General features: G+C 41.4%; 1 protein-coding gene across 1 annotated transcript; it reads left to right on the top strand.

Moving 5' to 3' along the window:
• The first annotated feature begins 1,754 nt into the window (after window positions 1-1,754).
• LOC106611099 (glutathione-specific gamma-glutamylcyclotransferase 1) lies at window positions 1,755-3,532 on the top strand. The gene is made up of 3 exons (XM_014210967.2): window positions 1,755-2,352; window positions 2,599-2,634; window positions 2,853-3,532. The coding sequence occupies exons 1-3, from the start codon at window positions 2,179-2,181 to the stop codon at window positions 3,216-3,218; spliced, it is 576 nt and encodes a 191-aa protein (XP_014066442.1). The 5' UTR covers window positions 1,755-2,178; the 3' UTR covers window positions 3,219-3,532.
• Window positions 3,533-18,472: the final 14,940 nt, after the last annotated feature.

The following is an 18,472-nucleotide window of genomic DNA, read 5'->3' as shown; positions in this document are numbered from 1 at the left end:
CAATTGGATAACTAGAGACTTTAAGAATCACAATGTTATAACAAACAATTTTGTAAAATAATAATGGCATCTGCAAAGCATGGGAAGGGAGTATTCTATATTTTATGATTTTGTGATGATATCAAATATAGTATATGGAATACCATTATCAGACTGTGTCGTCATAGGACCAAAACATAATTGTCCTAGCCAGAGGCCAATGAGGCTGAAGGTAAATCGCCTGCTTAAGAGTAAGAGTCATTCATTGACCATGTATGATACAAATGTATAGGGTGCTAGAGGCACCTACGAAGAGAACAGACATTTAATGGGCTTTACGACACTTGGATCTTTATGACAACCCAATAAAGTCCACTTGGGGGCACTATAAAGCCCGTAATTTGTGGGCGGAGCAATAAAATTGGCTGTCAGAAGTATAACAATGTAAATGTACTTTTAATCCGTCTGTCTGCATATTTCAAGGCATATGGTGTTGTAGTGAGATAATCGTCCAGCCGATCGAGTCTCTTCTCATCTTGAAAAAAAGTACACTAAAAACGTGGAAATCAATCAATCCGCCATCATTAACACAATGGAAAAATCTAATGATTTATTATTGAAATATTGAAATAGCATGGGCGGCCTAGTTAAATAAAGGTTAAATAATAAAATGCAATAAAGGTCACATAAAAAAATAAAGACCGAGAAAAACAAATTGATAAAAAATGAAGGCCAAGTGGAAAACGATAATGCAGGCACTGAAGATGGGGGTGTGAGCATGCGGGCCTGGGCAGATGAGATGTTGTCATTGTGTGTGCGTCTGTAAATTGTTGCTCGTATGTATACGTTTGTATATGGAGTAAGAAAAAAAATGAATAAAAATATTACTTAAAAAAATACAATGCTTGGATCTTACTCTGAAAACGAATGCTTCTATTTATATCTAATTTCGTTAGCTGCTGCTGCAGCTATAAAGGGAGATCCATTTTCACACAGGATTAAAAATAGACAGGATTGCTGCTTTCCTTACTTTCCTGAACTGTGCAGAGCAACAAGGCAAAAAAAAGGGATATACCAACACTACTTCAAAGTGAATAAACACTAATTTTTCGCACATACTAGTATCACTAACAACGTCCATGGAGGAATTGCAAGATCTCAAGCAAAGCATTTTTAAAGGATATACTTAATTCAACTCACAAGTTTGGACATTGGACAGCCAGTGTAACTGTCAATCTACGTCTAACCAGCGAACATAAGGTTTCAACATCCTGTGAATGGGGCAAAAATAACTTGCCGTTTCTGATCATGTGTTACATACAATATCTTCTGACATACAATGAATGGATGGAAGAAGGAATGAATGAAGGAATGAATGAATCTATTTTTCGGTTTATTTTATGTGACCCATGATTATTAGACACCATTTTCAGTAAATCAAATACCTTCAAGATTGCATTTACAGTACATTGTACATGACTTCAAGTGGCACCTCAAGTGAAGACTAAATGACACACTTAATAAATCCCCGTTCTTATCAGAACAGTTGATGCTCAAAATCAAAGTTGGCCTATGTTCAGACAGTACAGATCCCTCATATTGTATATTACTTCAAGTGGTGGTTGTGGTAGTCAGAGTCTGTTCAATCGTGAGATACAATGTCGCAACGTTGTAAAGTTAATCCGAAAGTTGGATTCCTGAAAATATTTTGCTCCCGAAAAGGATTCGGATTGGTCGGTTTGTACTCTATTATATGATATCATTGGTCAGAAACGACTTGGTCTGACGTCCGGACACAACAAATACACGTGTCAGTAAACCAAAATAATGTAGCAGTAGGCTAGTACTTTACATTGTCTGACACACCAAAACGTATTGTGGGCCTACTAATAGAAGTTGCACAGTGAGAGATGCTAGGTCTATGCATCACTTCTTTCACATGTTATCGACACCTTTGGGTAGGCTATAATAGGTTTATCACGCATCAGCAAGACTAGTCAAGACTCCTAAGAAAAAACGTCAAAGGCGATGATAGGCTTTTATAGAGAATAGGTTTGAAAAGTCTCATGCTTCGGAATGCATCTACAAAAAAATGTGAGCTGCATCGGTAACATCTTAGAGCAGTTATTTATTGACAGAAGAATATAGGCAACACTTTACATCTACTCTTACATCTTACCTCAACCCTAACTAACCATAATGAAGCTCCTGGTCATTACCACATCAGAAAAACCCAGCCTGTGGATATTCGGATATGGCTCCTTAGTCTGGAAACCAGACTTCAAATACAAGAGGAGCAAAGTCGGTTATATCGAAGGATATAGTCGACGCTTCTGGCATGGGGACAATTTTCATCGAGGAGACAAAGACACGGTAAGTCTTTTCGTTCAGAAATGCAATTCATGTATTTGCTGCTGCTGTAGATTGTCAAAATATTATCTTATCTCAGATCAAACTGTGGAGCTTCAGAAAGTGGGAAGTCCAATGAAAAGTCAAATTAAAAAGTTTGATTTGTAAGTCAAACATTTTGGATATGGAAATGTCAGTGTAGTCTAACTGGAAATGAAATGGTTAAAAATGCTGACTGCATTTATCCTCATTTACTCTCTCTGTCCACAGCCAGGTAGAGTGGTAACTTTGGTGGAAGATCATGATGTGAGTGGCCTTATTTCAAAACAACCCAGAACACACCTACATCTCACATTTGATTTGATCCTGTCTACCACGAATAAGTTCTGTACTGTATGTTGCAAAATACATTGACACTGGTATAGTCCATCATGTTGATAAACAGAACTTTGATGACTATTGACTTGCTCTTTGAAGTTGAACTCCTGTCCCAGTCTAACATCCACCTCTTCTTCTCGCTGCAGGCTTGCACCTGGGGGGTAGCCTACGAGGTCACTGACTCCCAGATGGAGGAGTCTCTGCAGTACCTGAATGTGAGAGAGGCTGTGCTGGGGGGCTACGTCACCAAGATGTTGGAGTTCACTCCCAGAGAGAAGTGCCAAGGGTCTCTGCTCGCCCTGGTCTACATTGCCACCTCTGACAACCCCATATACCTCGGGCCTGCCACTCCCACAGAGATAGCTGCTCAGATTGCCATCTGCAGAGGCAACACGGGCCACAACATAGAGTACCTCCTTCGCCTGGCTGAGTTCATGAGGCTGTACTGTCCCGAGGTAGAGGATGACCATCTCTTCTCCATAGAGGCAGCCGCCCTGGCTCTGGTCATCTGAACTACCAGGGCCAGGGATACTCACATCTGACCACCAATACGACACTCGATCCTTACGACACTCGCTACGTTACTTGCTAATGTGAACAACGTGAAGACAATGACAATGTGAAGACAGTGAGAGTCACTCCACCTCACAAAAAGGGTCAACATGTCATGATCACTGTTTTTGTTGTCCATTGTCAATGAACGCTCATGACATTGACATTTTTTTAAACTGAAAGGGCAATGAGATTCGAATCAAGGTTTCAGTATGCTTCTCTACAAGGTGTGTAAACATTCAAACTGTCTAATAAATCTATTTCATATATGGTATCAGAAGAATAAATCATATTTTGGTTGTGTTAATGAAGGTCCTGGGTAACATTAGAATATGAAAAAGTCATTATATAAAATAACAAAATAGCATTTTCATTAGTTTGTGTTACTGTAGGCTATCTGTTGTCTCATGCTCAATTGTGGAGCTCATGAAACAGTGGTTATTTAAGCAATAAGGCCCGAGTGGTTGTGGTATATGGCCAATATACCATGCCTAAGGGCTGTTCTTAAGGCCTGGATACAGCCCTTAGTCGTGTTATATTGGCCATATACCACAAACCACGAGGTGCCTTATTGCTATTATAAACTGGTTACCAATGTAATTACAACAGTAAAAATAAATGTTTTGTCAGACCCGTGGTATACGGTCTGATATACCACGGCTGTCAACCAATCAGCATTCAGGGCTCAAACCACCCAGTTTATAATTTTAAATAGAGCGCATCTCTTAAATTTTAAGTGTTATTTGGCAATGGAAACCTCATAATGTGCTCTTACCGGCATGTGACACTGTAGGAGGATTTGAGATATTGTGGCCTTCTTGTTTATAATTTACTGTGTGTTGAGCTTGTGAGCTAGCTCGTGCTCCCGCTAGCGTTAGCACTACCGTTAGCATTTTGCATTGGAATGCATGACATTTTAAATCAAATCACTTTTTTTTGTTACAAACACATGTTTAGCAGATGTTACTGTGGGTGTAGCGAAATGCTTGTGTTTCTAGCTCCAACAGTGCAGTAATATCTAACAAGTAATATCTAACAATTCACACTACACACAATACACACAAATCTAAAGTAAAGGAATTAAGAATATATAAATATTTGGACGAGCAATGTCAGAGTGCCATAGACTAAGATACAGTAGAATAGCATAGAATACAGTATATACATCTAAGATGAGTAATGCAAAACATTATTAAAGTGACTAGAGTTCCATTATGAAAGTGGCCAGTGAATTCAAGTCTATGTATATAGGGCAGCAGCCTCTAATGTGCTAGTGATGGCTATTTAGCAGTCTGATGGCCTTGAGATAGAAGCTGTTTTTCAGTCTCTCGGTCCCAGCTTTGATGTACCTGTACTGACCTCGCCTTCTGGAGGATAGTGGGGTGAACAGGCAGTGGCTCGGGTGGTTGTTGTCCTTGATGATCTTTTTGGCCTTTCTGTGACATCAGGTGCTGAAGGTGTCCTGGTGGGCAGGTAGTTTGCCCACGGTGATGTGTTGGGCAGACCGCACCATCCTCTGCAGAGCCCTGCGGTTGCAGGCGGTGCAGTTGCCGTACCAGGCAGTGATACATCCCGACAGGATGCTCTCAAATGTGCATCTGTAGGATGTGTAAGGGTTTTAGGTGCCAGGCCAAATTTCTTCAGCCTCCCGAGGTTGAAGAGGCGCTGTTGCGCCTTCTTCACCACACTGTCTGTGTGGGTGAACCATTTCAATTTGTCAGTGATGTGTACACCGAGGAACTTGAAGCTTTCCACCTTCTCCACTGCGGTCCCATCGATGTGGATAGGGGGGTGCTCCCTCTGCTGTTTCCTGAAGCATGACTGTTAGCGATTAGCCATTTATTACCATTGCTCATTTATGGTGGTAGGCTATTTTCTATTCAATACACAGTACCAGTCAAAAGTTTGGACACACCTCATTCTAGGGTTTTTCTGTATTTTTACTATTTTCTACATTGTAAAATAATACTGAAGACATCAAAATTATGAAATAGCACATATGGAATCATGTAGTAACCAAAAAAGTGTTAAACAAATCAAAATATATTTTATATTTGAGATTCTTCAAAGCAGCCACCCTTTGCCTTGATGACAGCTTTGCACACACTGGCATTCTATCAACCAGCTTCATGAGGTAGTCACCTGGAATGCATTTCAATGAACTGGTGTTTCTTCTTAAAAGTTAATTTGTTGAATTTCTTTCCTTCTTAATGCGTTTGAGCCAGTAGTTGTGTTATGACAAGGTAGGGGTGGTATACAGAAGAAGTGTCCTATTTGGTAAAAGACCAAGTCCATATTATGGCAAGAACAGCTCATATAAGCAAAGAGAAATTATAGTCCATCATTACTTTAAGACATGAAGATCAGTCAATATGGAAAATTTCAAGGTCTTTAAAGTTTCTTCAAGTGCAGACACAAAAACCAACAAGCGCTATGATGAAACTGGCTCTCATGAGGACTGCCACAGGAAAGGAAGACCCAGAGTTACCTCTGCTGCAGAGGATAAGTTCATTAGAGTTACCAGCCTCAGAAATTGCAGCCCAAATAAATGCTTCACAGAGTTCAAGTAACAGACACATCTCAACATTAACTGTTCAGAGGAGACTGTGTGAATCAGGCCTTCATGTTCAAATTGCTGCAAAGAAACCACTACTAAAGGACACCAATAATAAGAAGAGACTTGCTTGGGCCAAGAAACAAGAGCAATGGACTTTAGACCGGTGGAAATGTGTCCTTTGGTCTGGAGTCCAAATTGGAGATTTTTGTTTCCAACCTCTGTGTCTTTGTGAAACGCGGTGTGGGTGAACGGATGATCTCTCCATTCCCACCGTGAAGCATGGAGGAGGAGGTGTGATGGTGTGGGGGTGCTTTGCTGGTGACACTGTCAGTGATTTATTTAGAATTCAAGGCACACTTAATAAACATGGCTACCACAGCATTCTGCAGCAATACGCCATCCCATCTGGATTGCGCTTAGTGGGACTATCATTTGTTTTTCAACAGGACAATGACCCAAAACACCTTCAGGCTTTGTATGGGCTATTTGACCAAGAATGAGAGTGATGGAGTGCTGCATCAGATTACCTAGCCTCCACAATCACCCGACCTCAATCCAATTTAGATGGTTTGGGATGAGTTGAACCGCAGAGTGAAGGAAAAGCAGCCAACAAATGCTCAGTATATGTGGGGACTCCTTCAAGAATGTTGGAAAAGCATTCCAAGAGAAGCTGGTTGAGAGAATGCCAAGAGTGTGCAAAGTTGTCATCAAGGCAAAGGGTGGCTACTTTGAAGAATCTCAAATCTCAAATATATTTTTATTTGTTTAACACTTTTTTGGTTACTACATGATTCCATATGCTATTTCATAGTTTTGACATATAAATAAACTCACCTTAAGCTGAACATCTGCCTCATCCTTGTCCTGACCGGACATTCTGTAGTGATTGCTCCTGGACTTAATAAGCCAGCACCTAAGATTTCTTATTACATTCATGGTTCTTTGATTCTTTACAATCCTACCCCTATTTTTCAGTTCGTCTAATTTTAGTTTAGGTGACAAAGCAAGCGATGTACAGTATAGTGTAGAGAATCATTGTACCATCTAAGCCACAGTGAAATATCTTTTCATTAACCAAAAATATTGTATTTTCAGCTGTTTGAAGCTGGTGTACAAACCTAAAGTACAAGACGCAAAAACTCAACTTAAGATCGGGAAGCATAGAAATAGCGCACATAGAAAAGATCTACCGCTTCTTAGACTTTCTTTCAATGAGAATGACAGATCTATAAGTCACATTTCTATGTGAATTTGGTTGGGTCACCCAAAAAGCTACATATTGCAGCTTTAATGTATACTTTGATTACAAAGCAGAAGTTAATCATACGTGCGTTGCCGTAACGTTACTCCTAGGGCTTCTTACTATGAAGACAGAGGCTGGCTGATTGAAGAAAATATTAATAAAAAACAGAATATTTAACCTTTACCTGTTTCTGGTCTGACTTTAAAAACGGGTTTTGTTATAGATGAGTCATGCAAATACTTACCTTGTGTGGAAATAAGATTATTGCATTGCTCAATGTATTGTATATACTGTAGCCTTTCTATTTCTATATGAAGTCTATTTGCCTTTGTTGTTGAAGGAACAGGGATTTTTTTATGCTTTTGTTTTTCAATCAACTGAACTAAATAGCATTGAACTTGAATTCTTACCAAGACACCCTGGTTCTTTCCAATTCAGTATGAGTATGTGATTGTGTCTCACGTGTTTCATTCTAATGGTAAAGGCTGCTTATTTAAAATCTATTCCAACTATGTAGATCATGTGCTGTTAAAGGGATAGTGGGTTGGGTTAGAAATAATCTATTTTTCTCTCCTGATTTTCAATATATAAAGGCATCCCAATGCCTAAAGGTTTATGAATTCCTCAAGAGTATGTTTCCTGGTTATGTGCCAAAGCTCATAAACTCTTTTACCCTAGCACGCTTTTATATAACTTGGCCATATGCAGATATACACGCAGTTGTCAACGGTCTAGACCAGGGCTCTCCAACCCTGTTCTTGGAGAGCTACCGACCTGTAGGTTTTCGCTCCAACCATGATGTAGTGCACCTGATTCTAATAATTAGCAAATTGATAAGCTGAATCAGGTTAGTTACAATTGGGGTTAGACTGAAAACCTACAGGAGGGTGGCACTCCAGGGACAGGCTTGGAGAGCCCTGGTCTAGACTATTCTGTAGGAAAGGAGAGAAACGTGAGGTATTTTTTATTTCTATAATTCCAGGAAATAGTAAGCTCACAGGTCCATTAGAGTGCCTTTGGACTTCATTCAATCAAACCCACAAGGCACAACAAAGTCAAACTGCATGGAGGAACAACAGAGTAATAATATAATAGGGTAAGCGCATGAGGGATTTATAAGTTACAGTATATTCTCCAAGAATCAGTGTGTATATCAAGAATTGAAAAGCCCACTGTCCAGATTCCCAGATCACAGACTGTAGCTTTAACATTTGGAGCACAGTATTACTGTTACCAAAACAGACCTGCCCTTTTTCATATGCTCTAGCATTGTGAGGTGTCAGTGGCTACCAGGGTGCTATACAAATACACACCATGCCGGCAGTGTCAGTCAGTACATTCTGTTCCTGGGAGAGTCACTACACTCACTCACATGAGAAGTGCTGTCTGTGTGTTGAGAGTGAGACACAGGGGGCAGATGGGGTTCCCTTTCCCTGCATGTGGAGTTTGATCATTTTGTGAGAACACGTGCACACCCAACAGAGAGAGGTCTTGGCAGTACATATACATTTTGGGCTGAGCGCCTTCAGTGGCACTCTGGTCCAGATTCCAAGAAAGCCCTCTCTAACTGGGTGAAAGGTTAGAGCCGTAAAAAATGTGCTCTCTTCTAGGAAAGGCAAAGGCAGTTAAGATAGTATAAATGGAATTATAAACTGGGTGGTTCGAGTGCTGAATGCTGATTGGCTTACAGCCGTGATATATCAGACCGTGTACCACTGGTATGACAAAACATTTATTTTTACTGCTCTAATTACATTGGTAACCAGTTTATAATAGCAATAAGGTACCTCGGTGGTTTGTGGTATATGGCCAATATACCACGGCTAAGGGCTGTATCCAGGCACTCCACGATGCGTTGTGCATAAGAACAGCCCTTAGCTGTGTTATATTGGCCATATACCACACCCCCTTGGACCTTATTGCTTAAGTATAGGCCTGTATGAAGAATTGGACGAATGGAAACTCAGTCAGAAGCAGCGTCTGATGAGACCTTATGTGACTGGACCCCTCTGCGTACCAATAGGCCTACACACTTCAAAACAGAGGCCAACAGCATATTCATATCAGAGTATGAAATCCTCTGCACTATTTTCAATCATAAGGCATAACTATCAGATGACTCAGGAAAGAACGAAGCATGACATGAAAACCATTTGGGCTCCATTTACTAAGTGCAAAATGCAGTCGAGTTGACTCATAAATCCCCACCATAGTTCTAAACTGTTTTGAAAATACCCTCTGTAGTCAAAACACTTCAATTGGCTTTGGAAATAAAATAAGCAGTTTGAAAACCTGGACGTATGTGATACTTCCATGTTGTTATTGTAAAATATAATGTGTCCTCAATAACCTACTTCTGTACTCAATAACCTACTCATGTTCTACTAATATGCAGTGGTGAAAAAAGTACCCAATTGTCATACTTGAGTAAAAGTATAGATACTTTAATAGAAAGTTACTCAAGTAAAAGTGAAAGTTACCCAGTAAAATACTACTTATGTAGGCCTCCTGAGTGGTGCAGTGGTCTAAGGCACTGCATCACAGTGCTAGCTGTGCCACTGGAGATTCTGGGTTCGAGTCCAGGCTCTATTGTAGCCTTCCACGACCGAGTGACCCATGGGGTGATGCACAATTGGCCCAGCGTTGTCTGGGTTAGGGGAGGGTTTGGCTGGCAGGGATGTCCTTGTCCCATTGTGCACTAGCGACTAGTGCATAAGCCAGGTGCAGTGCACGCTGACACGGTAGCCAAGTGTACAGTGTTTCCTCCGACACATTGGTACGGCTGGCTTCCGGGTTAAGTGGGCATTGTGTCAAGAAGCAGTGCGGCTTGGTTGGGTTGTGTTATGGAGGATGCACGGCTCTCAACCTTTGCCTCTCCCGAGTCCGTACGGGACTTGCAGCAATGAGACAAGACTGTAACTACCAATTGGATACCACAAAAAAGGGGTAAGAAAAAATTAAATAAATAATTAAAATACTACTTGAGTAAAGGTCTAAAAGCATTTGGTTCTAAATATACTTAAGTATCAAAAGTAAAAGTATAAATCATTTCAAATTCCTTATATTAAGCAAAGCAGATGGCACCATTTTCTTGTTTTTAAAATGTATGTATAGCCAGAGGCCCACTCCAATATTCAGACATAATTTACAAACGATGCATTTCAGTTTAGTGAGTCCTCCAGATGAGAAGCAGTAGGGATGACCACGTATTATCTTGATAAGTGCATGAATTTGACCATTTTCCTGTCCTGCTAAGCATTCAAAATGTAACAAGTACTTTTGGGTGTCAGGAAAAATGTATGGAGTAAAAAGTACATTCCTTTCTTTAGGAATGTAGTGAAGTAAAAGTAAAAGTTGTCAAAAATATAAATAGTCAAGTAAAGTACAGATACCCCCAAAAAACGACTTAAGTAGTACTTTGAAGTATTTCTACTTCAGTACTTTACAACACTGCTAAATGTACCTACTAAAAGCAATATAAACGCACTACACTAAAATATGAGAGTTTTTTTCTAGTATTTAGTACCTTTATGCATCTGTTCTAAAGTCAAAACAGGACACTAAAAGGGCTAGTACAACAGGAATACAGTACAACATGAATGTGTACATTCTCATGGACAGTAAACAGAGAGCAATTGCTCGGTTAGATCACTGATGAATCTTTACATGATGACCAGTTGGTTTTCCAGAATTGATTGAGCTGTCAAGCTAACAGCTCTTAGAAGACCTGATAATAAGGGATTACAAATCGATAGAGCTCTTACAAAACCTCCATGAGGGTTACATGGAGGGGTAAAGGAGTGAAAACATGACCCAGGGGTCACTCAATTAGAACATAGGGATCAGGCACAGGCCATGTCATCATCCCTGACCATCTCCATTACATAACCACATGGCCCTAGCTCACTGTAAGTGGTCATTTAAGACAAAGTGAAAACCTAATCAAATCAAATAAAAAAATAATTGTTTAATGAGGGGCAGACATTTCTAGTTTTGAAACCCCTTTTCTTTGTCTAGCTTGATTTTCAATTGTTTCCCCTCTCACACCCAATGACTCCTGTTTTCCATTTTATGGTCATCTGACGTAGAAGAATATGTCACACGTGCTCTGACCTGCGTGTGCATTGATTACAAAGAGCGTGCATTAAAAATGCTGAGGAGGAACAAAGAGCGAGGTCACTCATACTGACGATAAAAACAGTCTGTTGGGTTCATTGTCTCTCAACGAGCAAGATAGGAGGCACGCTCCAGAAACATTGATCCTTGCCAATCATCCCCTCAGCCTCCACCTGCATGCAAATGTGTACTCTGGCTGAACCCCGACCCTTGACCTTCTGTGGTCAGCAGGATATTGAAGGTCACCCTGAGAGTGCTTTAAAGAGAACGTGATTAGGGCACTAATAGAGTCTGGGCACTTAAGAGCTACTGGTCCCCAATACTGGGGTAACCCCAAACCCCAAGGTCCAGCAGACTAGTGTCCACTGAGGATCAACTGACCCCACCACAGCCTAGTTCCACAGGACATGAGAGACAAAAAAGCTCACTAATCTAACACTTACAATCATGGCTAATGGGTTGGCAGAAAATCTGCAACCACCATATCAAAGCTAATGTGTTCATTCTTACTGGAAAGCTATATCAACCTTTTAGCTAACAGTACACAACATGCACAAGCACACCAGAAAAAAGTCCAGCTCTCCTTTGTAACAGGGTCTGAGTCCGAACTTACAGTAGGCCTACGTGTTGTTGTTGATGGTTTAGCTGCCTGATTCTGCAAACAGAAACAAAAACCTAATAACAATCATCCATCATCACATGAAAAAAAAAAAACTTAAATCCATCCCATCCATCACACCTTCGTACAGAGCACAGCACAGCCTCAGGCTGTTATAATCCAATCTGTGGGGACCAGGGCTCTGGGGGCTGGGGCCTGTACCAGGAATGACCTGATTAGCCTACCAGCCAGAGAGCCTCCCCCTGCTTCATTAACCCGACCCACCTCTGTGGAATGGCACTTTTACTGCTCTTAATTTCATTTCCCTAATCAAATTTTCACTCCGGCGCACCGTGATCACCGCGTCTGGTTGAGGGGTGTTTTTGGGGCCTTCTAGTAAATAGCATTGTGAGATCATCTCTGAGAGACCTTCTAGCTTTCACTGATAGATGGGGGGGAATCCAATCAATGTGTAGTAATCAAACAGTCCGGAGAAAGGGCTGATTGTGTGTTGGTAAACATTACAAAGACTACTGGACCATTTGGTACTCACTGAGTGACGCCCTGTCATCAATATTGCACAATGTTGGTTGTCAACACAAAGCAAACCACAGAGTGCTGACATGGAAAAAGTTTGAGTCTGCTTTTCCACACAGCAGCTGGTTTGAGAGTTGTAATGGTAGACATCGGAAAATGTAGCACACACACACACACACACACACACACACACACACACACACACACACACACACACACACACACACACACACACATATACTGTACATTCATGTTACACACACATCACAAATGCTGCTACTAAACTCTTATAATTATTGCTAAACACTGCACAATTGAAACACTTGCCCCCCGATCCCCTGTTCCCTGATACATGTGTAAATATTGGACTATAACTTGTGCCTTCCTGTATTATACTTATGCTAGAATGTTTATTATATTCTACTGAGCCATTTACTTTATGTTCATATTGTTATATTTTATTTTTGTTGTTGCATTGTCGAGAAGGAAGCTGCAAGTAAGCATTTGGTTGGAAGGTGTATACCATGTGTATCCTGTACATACTGTATGTCTAATACAACTTGAAACTGGGGGAGGATGAGCTAACAGCGCCCCCTGGTGGCTGTGTGATATAAGAGGGAGGCATGAATAAGAGAAAAGAGGATGGAAAAAGAAGTGGTTGACATCGTACGTTGTCAGAGTACATTGAAGAGAGGTCAGATTATGGGTGACCTTTCCTGAAAGTCAAGAACATTCTATCTCCATTCTGGCATTCCTGGGTACCAACCCTTTGAGGACCACTGCCAACTTCTTATCCCACAGCAGAACTGAACGCTGGGAGAGGAAATAGTATTACCTTCAGGGGTCTTTCTGGCCACACATACAAGGTCTGGAACATTTCCCCTTTCAAGGGCCATCTCAAACTTGGAGAAATGCAACATAAATTGTACTTCTACGTAATATTTACAAGCAATAAATAACGTGTAATAACTCATATCTATGTGGGTTAGACTTCCCTTGAATTATGTTCACCAAAGGGCAAAGATCCTTGGTATAGATTGAGATGTCCCTGACATATGCACACTGTAAACACTTATGTACAAAACTCACTTAGCAAACATCAAAAGGCCCTGGATGTTTCCTGCCATTTTCTCTCAAAGAACAGGAAGCAGAGCCTAGTTTTCCCATAGACCAGCAGAAGCTGGATCTCAATGCCGTTCCATGTTGTACTTACAGAGGACAATAAAGGAGAAGCTAATCTATTGTGAGAGGGACTCTCCTAATTACAGGTAAGGAACACAAAAGCCCTTTAACTGTAACTATGTCTACAGATTGTTTCATTCATACCATGGTTTCAGTTCTTCAAGAGCACATGTTCTATTTATCTAGCATAAAGCCTCACATCATTGGAAGCATAGAAAGTCAAACCACTTTGCAATTTGCAAGTGGTGTGGTTAGACAGTGGATTTGATATTGGCCAGAATTCCTCTAACGCAAAAAAAAGATAGGCCGGGAAATGTAGCTTATTGTCAGCTAGGCGTAGGCAAGGCACATCAGGCTATCAATGGAGCATCTTAGATTTAAACCAGGCTCATCTTTGCAGATTTAATGTTGGAACATTTCTGCACTTCACCAGTCATGACTGTTTATTCCTCCATAGCTGACAGCATTTCCATAGTAATTCTGAATTTTTAAAGCTAATTTCCTGCAATTCTACACATATTGCATAGGTACATAGAGGAAAATGTGCAGTTTTATAGCTAATCTCATTTATAGCTACTCTGCACATTTTGCAATGAGGCTGAGATAATTTTGCATTTTTAAAAGCTTATAGAGATCATAATAATTACTAGAGGGGCTATGTCATAAACCTTTGAATGTCCAGCATGCAGTGAAAATGGCAGCTATATTAGTCAGGGAGACATCCAAACCAGTCTAATTGGAAAGGCAGTAGAGGCATTATCCTAATTGTACTTATGCAGGGGGAAAAAACAAAGGCATGTGAAATATCAGAAATAGTGAAACATAATTATTATCAACCTAAAATATTGCCATATACAGTGCATTCGGAAAGTATTCAGACTCCTTGACTTTTTCCATACTTTGATACGTTACAGCATTATTCTGAAATTGATTAAATTGTTTTTTTTCCCTCGTCAAATCTACACACAGTACCCCATAATGACAGAGCCAAAACAGGTTTTTAGAAAACAAATTCTAATGTATTCAAAATACAAAACTGAAATACTACATTTACATAAGCAGTCAGACCCTTTACTCAGTACTTTGTTGAAGACCTTAGGCAGCGATTACAGCCTCGAGTTGTCTTGGGTATGACTCTACAAGCTTTGCAAGCCTGTATTTGGGGAGTTTCTCCCGTTCTTCTCTACAGATCCTCTGAAGCTCTTTCAGGTTGGATGGGGAGTGTTGCTGCACAGCTATTTTCAGATCTCTCCAGAGATGTGAAATCGTGTTCAAGTCCGGGCTCTGACTGGGCCACTCATGGACGTTCAGAGACTTGTCCCGAAGCCACTCCTGCGTTGTCTCAGCTGTGTGCTTAGGGGTCATTGTCCTATTGGAAGGTGAACCTTCGCCCCAGGTCCTGAGCACTCTGAAGCAGGTTTTCATCAAGGATCTCTCTGTACTTTGCTCCGTTCATCTTTCCCTCGATCCTGACTAGTCTCCCAGTCCCTGCCGCTAAAAAACATCCCCACAGCATGATGCTGCTACCACCACCATGCTTCACTAGAGGGATGGTGCCAGGTTTCCTCCAGATGTGATGCTTGGCATTCAGGCCAAAGTGTTCAATCTCGGTTTCATCAGACCAGATAATCTTGTTTCTCATGGTCTGAGAGTCTTTTAGGTGCCTCCAAGCGGGCTGTCATGTGCCTTTTACTGAGGACTGGCATCCGTCTGGCCACTACCATAAAGGCCTGATTGGTGGAGTGCTGCAGAGATGGTTGTCCTTCTGGAAGGTTCTCCCATCTCCACAGAGGAACTCTGAAGCTCTGTCAGAGTGACCATCGGGTTCTTGGTCACCCTACCGAACAAGGCACTTCTCCCCCGATTTCTCAGTTTGGCCAGATGGCCAGCTCTAGGAAGAGTCTTAGTGGTTCCAAACTTATTCCATTTAATGATGGAAGCCACTGTGCTCTTGGGGACCTTTAATGCTGCATCATTGTTTTGGTGCCCTTCCCCAGATCTGTGCCTCGACATAATCCTGTTGCGGAGCTCTATGGACATTTCCTTCGACCTCATGGCTTGGTTTTTGCTCTGACATGCACTGTCAACTGTGGGACCTTATATAGACAGGTGTGTACCTTTCCAAATCATGTCCAATAAATTGAATTTACCACAGCTGGACTCCAATCAAGTTGTAGAAACTTCTCAAGGATGATCAATGGAAACAGGATGCACCTGAGCTCAATTTCGAGACTCATAGCAAAGGTTTTTTTTTAACCTGTTTTCTCTTTGTCATTATGGGGTATTGTGTGTAGATGGATGAGGGGGGAAATTATTTTATCAATTTTAGAATAAGGCTGTAATGTAACAAAATGTGGCAAAAATAGAAGGGGTCTAAATAGTTTATGAATGCACTGTAATCATAAATGCAGTTTATTGGTTTTATACCAATTGTCTGTATAAATAGCCTCTAAAATATATGGATAATGTAACACACACATGATGGGGTATGATGGAGGGAAATATTAACCGAATAAGGGAAGGGGAAGACTGAAGACAGCCCTCTGCCACCAGGGTCCCTCTCCTCTCCAGAGCTGACAGGCAGACAGACAGGGGTGGGATAGGGGATTCCTGGGGGATCCCAGAGAGCTGGACACCTGACCCACTGGGAGACAGGGATAAAACCAAACAGTCTGGATTTCCCAACATAGGAAAAATCAAGTGGAATTACATGGTCAGGCATGCATGTTAGGGAACATGCATTATGGGGACAAATGCTGTGGTGATGACAGGTAAGGACTATAGGTGCTTCCATGTATGAAACTGTTTCCTTCCTTGGTGTTGTTACAAGAACTACATTACATTTCACAATGGGCTTTACCACACAAAATCAGCTGACTAGCACAACACCATTTAATATGACTAGTGCAGCAGACAGAGCTCACACTGTTAGACTTGTGGTCGTAGAGGTGCTGACAGACAGAGGGAAGAGATTCAACTTCCCTCAGCTAAGAGAGGAGCGCTCCAGCAGATCCAGCTGACTCGTGGGCCCAGGGTCCGACAGGAGAGACGCTCTAGAGTGTCATGTTCCAGGATATGCTAGGCTTGAGCTGGGAGACGCACCCACAAGGGGAACCAGCCCCCAGGAACCACTGAGCAAGACACTCCTCCACTCCCAAAGTGCTGACAGAGGACTGACAATGTTGCGGTCCAGAGATACTTTATGCCTACTGTGGTTTTGTTTCATTTGTTCAGATACAGTTTATTCTGTACAGTACAATATGATGGATCAGTTGTTTTTCATGATCCCTCACTAAGCATATTAAGCAAGTGATCCAATATATTCCCATCTGAAACCTAACTCCACCAGCCTTAATACATTAAGGATGAAGCTACCTATGATATGGACCAAGCATGTAGGCAAATGAGGCATTCATTTACCAACCTCCTAAATCTTCTATGGCCATCCAACAGGCAAAGTGATGAACATTAACCTTACTATTCGTTTTTTGACTGTTTTTTTTGGATTAGGGGGTTTGTATTCGGGGACAGACCCCTGTGGCTTTCTCTTGAGGGCAAAGTGGGATTAGGGGACCCCCCTCCTCTTGGACCCCTGCCAAGGCTTAATGGAGATACACACAAGCTCGGGTGACCCCCAAATCAACACTTGGACTTTACTTAAACTGGGCCAACAAACAAGGAGGAATCATACTCTGGTGTGTGGGATTTACTATGAATAATTTCTGCCATCTCTGCTATTACTGGCCACATGTGAAGAATGTGAGCAACAGGGGAGATTCACAAAGGTCTTAATTCCCATGAATCAGTCCCGTTATTGAAGGAGCCAGGGAGGTGACCTGGGAAAGAGCTGTATCCTGTCTCCAGTGAGGGTGCACTCTGGCCCTGTCAACATCTGGTACCTCTCTGGCTAACCATACACAGGATGTAATGGGCCTGAGTAACATACAGATATAGACCCTAACTGACAATTTAGTCTGGCTCTAAATATTCACAACTAAATTTGAATATTTTACTATTCAAGTGGAAAGTCTACCTTGGGTTTGGTCATGAAAAGTTCTGCCACGATCAAACACCCCTGGAGGAGTGCTGTAGACTACGACACTCCTCCACTCACCCCCTCTAGTTAGAGAGACACAAGATGGATGCCACTGGACCCAAAAGGAAAGAGGATTCGCAAAAACATCATCACAGGGGGTCCCAGAGAAAGCTGTAATGGTAACCTATCTCATTTGATGGAGGCGTGCTCTGCAAATACTCAACATAGCACAGGCTTGAAGGGAGCAGTTGCTTTCACTGATAGATTATTCAGGATAGTGTACCCCACATATGCAAAGAGCTTGTTTTCTACCCCATTTGACCCTATCTATGCCAGTGGCGCGTTAATCTCCATTTTACGATATGTAATCTTTTAACACCTTTCTGACAGATATTCTATTGTGCTCCAATTCGGTCTAAGATACGAACTTGGTTCAGTTACTGTGTTTACTCTTTAACAGATTGTGAAGAATTGGTTCAAATGTATTTAGGTTGGCTGACTGTTGTATATATTTTCTAAAGCTGCTTCACAGACCACAGCTTGGAGAGCCCTGAGAATGGAGCTCTGTATGCTACCGCACTGTAGGCTCTGTTATGGTGACCTGCAGATATCCATTCAGAGACCATTACTAAGCAGATTACTCCTCCAAATCTGTGTCAGGACATAGTTCTCATGTCTGGTGATGCTGATACAGAGCTGTGGAATACTAATGATTTTGATTTAATGTTTATTTTGACAGGGAAGACATATTGAGACCTAGGTCTCTTTTCCAAATGTGCCCTATATAATACAATATAAAATACATATTAAACACAATGTCACGTCCTGACCAGTAATAGGGGTTATTTGTATTGTAGTTTGGTCAGGACGTGGCAGAGGGTATTTGTTTTATGTGGTTCGGGAAGGGTGTTTGATTTATTATTTCCGGGTTTTGGGTTATGTTCA

This window comes from Salmo salar, chromosome ssa09 (assembly GCF_905237065.1).
Source record: "Salmo salar chromosome ssa09, Ssal_v3.1, whole genome shotgun sequence".
NCBI classification, from domain to species: Eukaryota; Metazoa; Chordata; class Actinopteri; order Salmoniformes; family Salmonidae; genus Salmo; species Salmo salar.
The sequence above is the reverse complement of the archived record's forward strand: the minus strand, read 5'-3'. Positions and strand labels throughout refer to the sequence as shown.